This window comes from Pinus tabuliformis, chromosome 7 (assembly GCF_031772625.1).
Source record: "Pinus tabuliformis cultivar Carrire ecotype Pingquan chromosome 7, CPIR1, whole genome shotgun sequence".
In the NCBI taxonomy this organism is placed as follows: Eukaryota; Viridiplantae; Streptophyta; class Pinopsida; order Pinales; family Pinaceae; genus Pinus; species Pinus tabuliformis.
In genome coordinates this window covers 843380194-843393188 of record NC_142293.1, presented here as the reverse complement: position 1 = coordinate 843393188, position 12995 = coordinate 843380194, and the positions used below count along the sequence as shown (strand labels likewise).

General features: G+C 37.3%; 2 protein-coding genes across 2 annotated transcripts in view; one reads left to right on the top strand and one right to left on the bottom strand.

Moving 5' to 3' along the window:
- Positions 1-12995, bottom strand: part of LOC149250251 (uncharacterized) — a 174205-nt gene that overhangs the window by 27125 nt on the left and 134085 nt on the right. Inside the window, exon 6 of the mRNA XM_089453585.1 lies at positions 10162-10257. Within this exon, the coding sequence (XP_089309711.1) occupies positions 10162-10257 (96 nt within the window). The remainder of the gene's footprint in view (positions 1-10161; positions 10258-12995) is intronic.
- Positions 3414-4843, top strand: LOC149250252 (uncharacterized). Its single transcript, XM_089457555.1, has 2 exons — positions 3414-4602; positions 4749-4843. Exons 1-2 carry the CDS (start codon positions 3897-3899, stop codon positions 4841-4843), a joined length of 801 nt encoding a protein of 266 aa, XP_089313681.1. The 5' UTR covers positions 3414-3896.

Here is a 12995-nt window from a genome sequence, read left to right as displayed (position 1 = left end):
TTGTCAATACCAGGCCAGACATTTGCTACGCTATCAACACCCTCATTGAATTCATGGTGGAGCCGAAGAGGGCGCATTGGGCAGCAGCCAAACATGTTCTCAGATATATACAGGGATGTAACAACCCATCTCAAATCCCGAACAACATAGCAATATTAGCATGCATGTGAGGCATGCATATGATAGCTACATATGCATGCATCATATACGTTGCACTAGTATAAATATATATATATATACATCGACGATATATCGACTATTCATGGAGATTGTCAAAAAAATAAGATAAATGAATTAATTATCAAAGGTGTAACTAAATACCTAATTCTCGTAAACAGAAGAAATATATCCACTCACTAAGAAATATAGTTGAGTTTATTCATATGGTTACATATATATAACCCAAACGGTGTACTAATAAAACTAAAACCAAAAAACCTTATGATTAGACTTGATATTTTATAATACATAAAATAATATGAATATTTAAATCATCATGGTTTTATACTATTTAAATTAAAGTACCATCTGCCTTAAATTAAAGTGACACCATCCGATGTGTGAAGATCTGATTCTATTGAAGGCAAATATCTTGACAAAGCGGTCACCGCCTAACAAAATCTTATCCTTTCATAAAGGCGGTGAGCTGGTGCGTAGAGAGGGAGGAACCTCTGCTATAAAAACGAGGGGGTGCTTAATGTTTGAAGGAGGAGGTGGTATGGACTGTGAGGGGAAAAACTGAACCGGGGGCTGTTGAATGGAGAAGGAGAGTGCTGTTGAAGGAAGAAGGAGAGGAATTTATCCATACTGTTTATAATTCGGAACTAGAGCCTTACTTGTTTTGAAGTCTCTGGGCACGGGGGAACGGTATGCTTCGGTTGAGAGGCATACTGGATTGAGTATCCAGGTATACTCGGTTCGGCTGGGTGGTTTGGTCATTCGGTAACGAGAGAAGTTCTGCAGCATCCTCATCGCAACAGCCGTAGCAGATCAGGTAAGTACTCCATCAAATCAATTAAATACAGTTTCACAGTTTCAATAATCTTTACAGTTTCGGTAAGGACTCTTTAACTTCTTTAACTTAGGACAGTCATTACATATGGTATCGGAGCTGGTTCAACTTTCGGACCTGTTAAGTTTGTTAAAAGATTTAAATTTATCAAAATAAGGTGGTGCAAAATTCATCTCCTTGACAATGCTGCAGCAGTTATGTTTCAGACAATTTAATATGATGCAAATTAGTGCCAGGACAGTCCCAAAGCTTATATCTCCTAAAATAAGGCACTGACTGCTTATGCAAGTGAAGTTTTCAGAATTCTGGAATTGTTTTATGACAGTTCTGGTATTGGAAGGAGTTAAATAGAAGAACTCGATTGGTTTGAAATTATTGTACCCAATTCTTGTTCCAATAGGTGAATGTTGCTTCCTAGCTTGTTATTCTTCTGTTAGCCGGAGGCCTTGTTTTATTTCAGCAGGTGAGACATTCTGTGTGCCCTTGGAATTATACTTAGATTGAACTCAAAGTATCATAAACAAGATTCATAATTTATGACAGGACACTAAAATCCTTGTCCGTTACTTGTGGGTGTTACAGTAGGATCACAACTTTTCAAAGGAATGTAGAAACCTTCTATAATATATTGTGTTCGTGGAAAATTGCTACCTCATGATCACCGTGACCATGTTGTGAAATGACTTTTTCTTTTAAGAATTTTGTTAGCATTGACAACTGGTTGTGTTTCTAGCTGAAGCAAGTATATGTAAATGATAGATTAGATATAGATATAGTTTTCAGATGGTCTCACTCCTGGTTCAAAACTTCAAACTAATTAAATGAAGCTGCCAATATATAACTCTTGAACAAGCATAATAAATATGCATGCATAATCAGTGTGCATGAAAAGCTAAATGTAAAATGCAGCTTGTTGGAGTGGTATATTCCACTCACATCACAGTAAGGGATGTTAAGAGAAGCTTGCAAAACTGTGCTTTTAATCGTGAAAAGGCATCTGTTACTGGGCAGCAGTGTTTTCTTGTTGATATCATTCAAAACTTTCTAAATCTTGGTATACTTATTCTCATCCTGCATCTTTGTCATTGATAACGATTTCCATGTAGCCAAAAACTATCATATATTATATAGCCTTTAGTAGCATATGACCTATTTACTCATAGTGTTAAGATGCTTAAAATAGCTTGGCTTTTAGGTATTTCACTGATAATTGTCTAAGTTCGGATTATAAATTATCCCCAAACTGTTATATTCTAAATCCAGAGAAGTTATATCAACCTTATACTTTTATTAAGGTTTAAAAATTGAACTGGACTGCCCATATACCCTGCTGTGTATTTATTCCTCTCTTCAATGCTCCTCTCTCCTTAATGTTCAAAGAGGGCTTCTTTCTGTTAGATGCTGTCTGATAATAGAAACTATTGGATTTTTATGGTAGTAGTATGTTTATTTTCTCACTGTACTTTACATATATCTGTTCACCGCGTCCCTCCATTCCATGCAATCAGCTTTAGAAACAGAGGAAAATACTCAGGAAGAAGAGATGGATACGCATTGAACAACTTTGTTTTATTCCGGTTGAGGAAATTATGAGTTGTTGCAGCTACTAAAGAATCTGTAAATTGTCGGCTTAGACATGAACGGAAGAATGTTCGAATGCTAGCATCTGCAGCATGCAAAGTTGCCCCCCATACTCCAGGGAAAACTGAAGAACTGCCAGATAGTAATTTATAACCGTCTCTGCCAGTGATAGGGGGCGTCGAAGGTCCTCCCAGGTGATGAAACTGGCGTGCAAAGCTCATGTCAATGGATGGATTGCGGACTTGTCCGATGCCAGCTAAACGATTGCGTGTTAAATTAAAGCGTGAGTTTGGTAGTTATTGGACGCGTAAAGAATTACGTGCCCCGTGGGCTTATGAGTCATTATACGCCGACATAAAAGTTTTTGGAAAAGCATGGGAGATTTTCTATCGATGCTAAGTGCCCGCCGTTTAGCTTTAAATAAATCTTATTCAACAGTTACCTTACATAAATACAGTCTCCGCGATGAGGCGTAGAGAATTTTGGTGAATTTTGCACTTGGTTATCGAAAGACAATGAAAATCCAAATTTTAAAACAGGGATAGACCAATTTAAATGAACGATAATGCATTTCATCCTCTACGCGGATAAAAGCCGCAGGGGATTTACACGCAGCGGAAGCCAGAGATTTCCGATAGTGGCGGAGTCCTCACGGAAACACCTTCTTGATTTCGAGTCTAAGAGGTATCTAGTATTGACTATGCTGTTAGAACCTCAAGAAGATCTTGATAATCGGCATGAAATTGAAGTCCATAGATCTCAGCTTCTTGTGGATTCATTTGAGCCACTTGCCTATGCAGAAGCCGATGCGTTAAAGGGGAGGCATATGATTCAAACTATTAATCGATATTTCAGTGAATCACAGGCGTGCTGTTGTCCAGCAAGTTTTATTGCTAGATTAAGAACAAACCCTACGCAAAAGCTCGATACTGTCGGGGTGTTCCAGCTCCCAAAATCTGTATATACGATGTTGGTGCCAACAAATGAGCAGCGGACGAGTTTCCCTTCTGCGTTCAATTGGTGAGTTGAGAGAACGAAACTGTAACGAGCAAGGCGCTGGAAGCGGTCCGTATTGCTTGTAACGAGTAAATGGCCAAGTTCGACGGGAAGGACGCGTTCCGTCTACGTGTTTGTGTGTATCCATTCCGTGTTCACCGTATTAACAAGATGCTTTCGTGCGACGAAGCCGATACGGGACGGAGCATGGAAAATCCAATGTGGAAAGAGAAGCCAAAAGCTGATGTCCAGACATCTGCAAGTGTGACTACTAATTCTGGAAGCAGAGGTTCTAGTGGATCTGCTGATGATTTCAGGGGTGGAAAAAATTGCTCTAGAAGCTTCCTCAGTTAATAGTGCTTCTGATGTATCAGTAAACCTTGTTGCTGGGAGAGCTCAGCCCAAGCAGAAATTTATACCAGTTGAGTCGTTTGTTGGGGGGATTGGAAGTTCCACTGATTCAAAGTTGTCTGGTTTAAAAACTAGTGTTGGTGACAAACCGTCTATTGGACCTGATTCATCAAAGAAACTTGCTGTTGCAAAAGGTCAAGCTGGACAGAAAACACTGTGGGTTGCAAAGGGACCTGCAACCTATGGCGGTGGTAATAATGGGGATCAAGGAAAGTCATCAATGATAGTGATGGGTGAAAGCTCAAGTTCTAGTAGCAGTGGTACTGCACAGTTTGGGGCGAAGCCATTATCAACGGCTTTTGGGCAGAGTGTGGACACTGTATTGAACAGCAATCCAACGGTTGAAGAAGGGCAGTCACTGAAGGGCCCTGTTGTGGGAGATTTCGTGGTAGACAAGGGGGCTTTTGCTTGTTCTCAAATTCGTGCTACTTTCTATCCCAAGTTTGAAAATGAGAAATCTGACCAAGAGATCAGGACAAAGATGATTGAAATGGTGTCAAATGGCAAGGGTACCTTAGAGGTTTCATTGAAGCATTCGGGATCTCTTTTTATGTATGCTGGTCATGAAGGTGGAGCATATGCCAAAATAGCTACGGAAATATGTAAGATAGATTTGATATGGTTCTTGGAGCATTCACAAAATCACATAAATTCTAGTGATGAACTGTTTAATTTTTTTTTCCACAATGCTTTGAGATTTGACAATATTATCTGTTTGTTGTGAGGATCATAATATCTGTAAGTGCAGCTATACAGCTGTTGGTGTCTTTGTTCTTGGCCGGATGTTGCAAGAGACATGGGGTGCTCAAGCAGCAAAAAAAAAAAAAAAACAACAACACATAAAGAGTTCAATGATTTTCTTCATAAAAACCGTATGTGCATATCAATGGAATTGGTTGCTGCTGATTCAATGTCATTTTGTGGCACCTGTTGCAGAGCAAATTAAATGCTTTGCCCAGGGGTTTTCTGATTTGCTTGGAAATTCATCACTCCATCAGTTTCTTCGAGCTTTAGAGCCTGAAGATCTGGATCTAAATGTTGTTTAGGAAGGGTACATTCCAGTCTTGTGAGAGAATCAACCTTGCCTTTGTGATCTTTATAGGACATTCAATTGTGGAAACCTTGCACTTGTGGAAGTCTTCTTGGGTCAGTATAGTCCTTGTCTTTATGTATTTTGAAGGATCTCTCTAAGCAGGATTTGGTTGGGTTTTGCCCTGGTCTTGGACCTAATTTCTGGTATCTCTTATTGTGTATTGTGATCTCTGCTTTCTCCTTACTACTGTGGTTAAGTTCTGAGGTATAATTATTTGTTGATAGAAGAATAAATCTAAAAGAAGTACTGTTAACCTCACAAATAATATCTGAAGTTCAGAAAATATTGCTTGTACTACACTATATTTGGTTTTCTAACAAGGAACCCGAGCTAGGTTAAGGAAGAAAGTCGAAGATTACTTGGTTCCTAAAGTGGAAGTTGGAGTATCAATCCTTGCACTTGGAATCATCAGTGGTATTTCTCAGAAGTTTCAATCTTGGAAGGTACCAGTGAAAGAATGGTTAAAGGTATGATCACCTATCTGTTCTAACCTTTCTATACTCAGTGATCTCTAAGTAATGTATCTGTGGCTCCTGAAGTTGTACTGATATTATTGATCCTTTAAAAACCAGAGATCAAATTGAACAAAGTATTAACATCATATATCATCCTTGTTATTGTACTTCTTGGCATCTTATGGAAATCCGAATTGGTTTTTACTTCAGTGATTTAACCTCTCTAGGGTATAGTCCAAATATATATGAGTAAGAAGAATCGATATCAAGAAGTCGTGGTATTGGTTCTCTTGAATCTCTGCAATCAAAATCAAGTCCCTTGGATCCAATAACCAAAGTCTCTCTGATGAGCTCGTATCTACCTCTGTAGCCAAATCATAATCTTTGTGGCATTTTAAATCTGAGGCATTTTTCTTGAAAGATCTATTGGTTGGCAAGGGCATCTCTGTAGGTTTGCAATCAAGATCATGCTACCATGAAACTTCTATCATTCTGAAGTTTATATGACGAGTTCGACCTTTCCTTCTTATATACCTCAATTTCAACTATATTAGTGATGATCCAAGTTATAACATATCTCTATGATAGGCATTCTGTTAATTTTAGTTATGTTCTTTGTTAGGACAATTACTTCAATATTCCGTATTATCCCAATTAACAGTTCCATTTCATTTTGCAATAGCAATCACATAAACCATTATCACATTGACGGGAACTGTAGAAAGAACAAATTTGATTGGGAAACTATAACGAAGAATACAAATGTAGAAGATTGTAGATTAAAAGAGAAAGGGACTCAAATACCGAGGATGTTGTGAATTGGGATGCAGTCAGATATGCTGATCTTGAAGATACTGCAGATGCCATCAAGGACCGAGGGATGAACAATGTTCTTGCAGGGAGAATAAAACGGTTTCTTGAGATGCTTCACACAGACATTGGCAGCATTGGCCTAGAGTGGTTGAAGGATATTCCACCTGATGATACAAACTGGCCTTTCCTGCCGATGATGATATGGACTTCCTGATGAGGATAGTATGGACGAGATTAACTCCTTGAAGAGTTGAACGAAAAGGAGTTGACGTATTCTCTAGAGATAAGTACTTTCTTGAATATCTTGATATCATGCTTTTAATTATTATTAGTCTCTTGTAATTGTAAATTTTGCTTGGATGAGTTCGTTTTATTATTATTTATGCTCCAGCAACACACAAGTGGTAATGATGTTTATATTCTTACAAACTTCTAGATATTCATTTTGTTTAGTCATCCTCCTTTATAATTACTAGGGGACTCACTCCTCAGACTGTCTTCTTCTATCTTGCATAGAAACCACAAGTTGTTGAATGGTTAGAATCTGCTCTTGCCTTTTATAAACAATGGTGCTCTGTAATGATATATTCTTCACTATTGGATTGATGCAATTTAGGAACATCTTTAACAAATTGTTTGAAGGCTAGTTCTGTTGTTACATGCCTACCTCATGCATGAGCAGAACCATCACATAAACCTTAAACCTCACACATTCTACTGCTGGAGCATTTGATTACAGTTAATACAGTCTTTTGTTATTGGCTCCTGTAGTTAATGTTCGGGACATTTCAATCTCTAAGATATTTTGCTGAGATGTGATGATAATTCTACTCTACTACAACCACGTAGATATTCCTCCTTGATAATTGAGTTTGTATAAAGTTCCTCTATGAGACCTTTCTTCAAGTTCGTATGAAAACTTCTGTAAGCTGTTTTCTTAATAGTTTTACTTCAGAAAATATATATATACCATTCACAATTATTCAACAAGGAATACACTGCTATTAAACACCGTGTGATGAGGAACTAACTAAGAATTGCATCAGTCATTAACTCATTTATATAGAGGCATAAAAATAACTGGTATAATGCATAGAACTTAAGTTCGGACCCTGGAATGTGCGCTGGCAAAAGATCTGGAAACAGTAGTTCACTTGGCATGAATATCAAGTCCTTGGTAGTGAAACAGTCAATAGGATCGGATACTACGCAACATTCCGACCTAATTTAGCAATAAGATAAGTGATGAATACAACCTGAGCAAAGGTTCCACGAGCATAAATTCAACCTAAAGGGCCAAGGTATTGAAAGAGTACTACCATTTAAACATAGAGCAATGTTCGGTGTATTATTGTTAAAGGAAATGTTGAGTTCAAAATATGTTCCCCAGATATGTTGCATACCATACTTTTGAGCTAGGTATTTCAATCAAATATATAGAAGAACCCAGCAATTAACAGTATTGTTAAAAAGAAGGAATTGAGAATTGTCCATGCTAATGACTGTCCATATGATGCATTTTGTTACCAAGTAAGACAATAATCCTGTTAGTTGTTACTGAGCAAACACATACAGATCAATGAAAGTTTGGAACATAACGATATGTGCTCGTAAGATCAATATCAAGTGTCAGTTAGCAATTTAAAGTCATGAGTTTTATGCACAAACAATACACGAAAGAATGATTATATTGTAAATATGAAAGCTAATGACATGAATAAATTATGGCAAGGTATGTTATACTTTAAATGACATATATGAAATATACATAAGCTATGTGTTTTTTTTGAAAATATTAATGCACATGTTATAAATGCATGGACAAGTGTTTATGATTGCAGATAAAATCCGTTACCAAATGACCACGTGATGACAGAAACTTCAGAACAATTAAGGCTCAAAGAGATTCCATGATAGGGTATTAACCCTGATTCTACTGGGAGGGGTGGAGGTGTTGCCCACCGTTTATCCTCTGAAAACCTGGGATCATGGGAGGATTGTGCGAGTCACGCTCCCCTAGACGTGTGATGATGATTGCCGGATGCCTACTGGGAAATCAGGTCGATATAGTCGACGCTGCCATCCTTAGAGTTTATGCATGGTTAGGTCAGTATAGCTGACGCCATGGCATACTCCAGTAGAGGACGGATAGGATGGGAGCGGAAGAGATTAGGAAGGATAGGATGATTTTAGAATAGCTTGGGAACCTGGTTTGGGCAAGGCATGACTATTAAAATTGGAAATCTATCAGCGTTCAAAATCACAAAGTTTAAAGTGTCCTCACGATCATAAATGAAAATTCAATCACATAATACAATCCTTACATACCTTAAAGGAATTATCAATATACTTTATAAACCCTTAACTTCGGGACGAAGTTCTTTTGAAGGAGGGGTGTATGTAACAACCCATCTCAAATCCCGAACAACATAGCAATATTAGCATGCATGTGAGGCATGCATATGATAGCTACATATGCATGCATCATATACGTTGCACTAGTATATATATATATATATATATATATATACATCGACGATATCGACTATTCATGGAGATTGTCAAAAAAATAAGATAAATGAATTAATTATCAAAGGTGTAACTAAATACCTAATTCTCGTAAACAGAAGAAATATATCCACTCACTAAGAAATATAGTTGAGTTTATTCATATGGTTACATATATATAACCCAAACGGTGTACTAATAAAACTAAACCCATAAAACCTTATGATTAGACTTGATATTTTATAATACATAAAATAATATGAATATTTAAATCATCATGGTTTTATACTATTTAAATTAAAGTACCATCTGCCTTAAATTAAAGTGACACCATCCGATGTGTGAAGATCTGATTCTATTGAAGGCAAATATCTTGACAAAGCGGTCACCGCCTAACAAAATCTTATCCTTTCATAAAGGCGGTGAGCTGGTGCGTAGAGAGGGAGGAACCTCTGCTATAAAAACGGGGGGGTGCTTAATGTTTGAAGGAGGAGGTGGTATGGACTGTGAGGGGAAAAACTGAACCGGGGGCTGTTGAATGGAGAAGGAGAGTGTTGTTGAAGGAAGAAGGAGAGGAATTTATCCATACTGTTTATAATTCGGAACTAGAGCCTTACTTGTTTTGAAGTCTCTGGGCAAGGGGGAACGGTATGCTTTGGTTGAGAGGCATACTGGATTGAATATCCAGGTATACTCGGTTCGGCTGGGTGGTTTGGTCATTCGGTAACGAGAGAAGTTCTGCAGCATCCTCATCGCAACAGCCGTAGCAGATCAGGTAAGTACTCCATAAATCAATTAAATACAGTTTCACAGTTTCAATAATCTTTACAGTTTCGGTAAGGACTCTTTAACTTCTTTAACTTAGGACAGTCATTACAAGGGAATAGTCGATTATGAACTCTTGTACACCAAGAGTAAGGATGTCAGATTGAGTGGATTTACTGATGCAGATTGCGCTGGAAGTTTTGTGTTTTATTTCCTAGGATTTCTAGTTATACTTGATATTTCAAATATTCTTTATAACTGTCTAACTGGAACATTGACAATTTTTTGTTTTGTTACCTAGAATTCCTAGTTATACTTGATATTTAATTTCAAAGATATATATTCCTCTTGCATGTCTCCAAATCTGGTAGCGTCATTTCCGAAGTAAAAAATCAAACTGCTGATAGACCATAAATGAAAAATATCACCACCAAGACAGCAAGGATGTAATTTTCATTTAAGAACGACAATTGTGTGGAAGGAATATTAAATTCCTTATCTAGAAAAGTATGAGAAAAATAAATTACCTGATCCGTGATAAAGCACCTAAAAGCTGTGCAACTAGGTCCAAAAGGAGTCCACGCAGGTCAACCAATGAAGGATATTCAGTTTGACTCACAAGTCTGCAATAAATTACAATAGTCAGATGACAACAACGAGTACTGGAAAGCATCAAGTTTCAAAACGAGTACTGGAAAGCATCAAGTTTCAAATGTACTATCACATCTACTTTCAACCTTTTAATGCGATTGCAAACCTCACTATCACCTCATACTAGACAAAATTACCAAGTTCTGTTCTAAAAGATAATTGGGCAGCATTTATGATCTATTTAGAACCTTTTCTTCTAAAATTCTTCATATCAAATAACTTCTTCCGTTTAAAAAATCACATTAGGATCAGGACATTCCAAAAAAGGCTTCTATTAGAAAAACCAGAAGTTACATTCAGACTTGCTAACATATGAACCAAGCAGCTCTTTGCTACCACAGAAACACAATATATTTAAACCTTCGCAATTATATCTCAAAAGAAAACTACAGCTTAAGACTAGTCTATGTAAAATTGTAGTTACTGAAATAAAAGAAATTTAACATGCTTGACATTGCCCATTGTTAAAACTTAAAAGAACAAGGAAAATAAAATAAACATTGAACTGAAAGATTAGCATGTATGTGCAAGGAAATATCTTGCAACCAACCAATCATGCATCAAAAAGTAACAGAAAAACAAGAAAGAAAAGAAATAAGGATTATGGAACAGGAATCCCTAGTCCCAAGTCTAGAAGGGGGTCTGTATTCCACTCGCAACAAAAGCATGTATTTATACGTGTAGGCATAGATATTTACATGTATTGCACATAAACATATACATATATACTACATTTGTTTGTATTCATGTTCTGACACGCAGACTATAGTACAAGATAATTCTCTATACTATAAACACTTACCAGAAAGCACAAAAAGACATATTTGGCAATGTCAAGTTTCAACATATTCTTTCTAAAAGAGATAATAAGGCAGGCTGAGCTTTCTTCTCTCCTGCCCACAGCCAGGGCTCTGCTCAGATCAAAGATAGATACTCCAACAGCAGCAATCTTGCATAGGAAGACATCATCTGTGACTAATGTTCTAGACACTGCCACCTTCAATGCAGAGGCTTCTGCATGTGCCCTCAGAAATCAGTTGAAAGTTGTTCCCTCTTCCCCCTTGTCAAGGGATCAAAACATGCACCAGAAGGGCCAATTAAAACCAACATTTATTTTAAAAAGCCTTGTTCAAAACCCACAGATATGGTCTTGAAGCTGGGGCACTGGCCTTCTTACCCCTCTTTCAGCAGGGGTACATATATGCACAGATTCAATTTTGGACAGCACCATTGTAAGCCCAAGAAATGCAAGTCTGAAACCTTGTAAAGCCTTGTGGGATGATGATTATGTAAGAGTGTGTCCTAGATACCCAAAGTGTGGATGGTCATGGTCAGTCTTCTTAGCTTCATATCCATAGTGCTTGGATTTATGGCACTGCTGACAACCACTAGTAGTCGGTAACTCCTTGCCTTGGTGGGTAACCTTATGTCCTAAGGCGGTATGTGTTAAAATAGGTAGCTATGGTTGGCATTTTCATTGGAAAATCATGAAGAAAAGCCCAAATTTTGACTCTTGACCAAGTTAACCTCAAAAGGACAAGTCAGCCCCACATGTGGAAAAGCCACCTCTCATGACACATATAAATAGAAGCTCGTTGAAGCTCATTTGGCATCTCGTCACATCAACACATCTGATCTGAAATATCAAAAGGAAGTTCACACATGCGAATGTAATATTCCTAATTGGAAATAACAGCAAATACCCAAGCAATTTACAAGGAACAGCAAAATAAATGAAGAACACAATCACAAATCAAAACACAAGAGATGCCAGCAAAATATTCTGAGCCATTTTATTAATAGACATGAATTGGGTACAAAGAATGAGCCAAAATGATAGAACCTGGGCTCACTAAGCAAGCTGAGCAAAACACAGAAGAGATATCTCAGACCCAAATGAGGAAATGGCCCAAACTGCACAATGTGCACTGCCCAGAAAATCTGGTATCGGCTACCAACTGGAACTGGAAGTTCCGCTCTGAATACCAATGTAGAAAAAGTCGAAGTCGGGATTAATTCGGCAAGGGTCCAAAAGTTGAAAAACTCGTCAAAGTCGGGAGCTTTTTGAAAAAGTGGGTAAAAAGTCGGCAAAATTAAAAAAACACAAAATTATTCATTTTTTTAATTTTTTTTAACATCTAGAGTATCCACAACATCAAATAAATGCATTTCCACATAAACATGTAAAATAAGCTAATATATAATATGTATATGAAGTCTAGTGCTACATCACATATCAAAATAGTGAATCAACTCCTGAATTTTGAGTCCTGTCTGAGTCTCAACTCTCAAGAGTCAAAATATCAACAAAAAATATAATAAATGTATATCATGAGTCATCTAAAAGTCATCAAGTAATTAGTCACTGAGATCCTCTTCCCCTTTTAATTTTTCTTTCCTAATTGTATTAAGAAATAAGTCATGCATTTATTCAGTAGATTGTAATCTGCTTGGGTAATAAGGTGTCAGGTGGTAGGTCCAATGAAAATTAACAGTGAGTATCACAGTAGATGTGAAAATTAACGCTTGGTAAAATCCACCTCTGATACATAACCTTTCCCCACATTTACAAGGAGTTCACCACTAAAGAAGATTCCCTTTCAAAACGTGCTCTCATTGCAGGAAGGATCTTTGTTATCACAAGATTTCACAAGTACTTTGTTCCTATCTGAAAAATGGGTTCTTTTTTGAGGCACTGATTTTGTTTTTT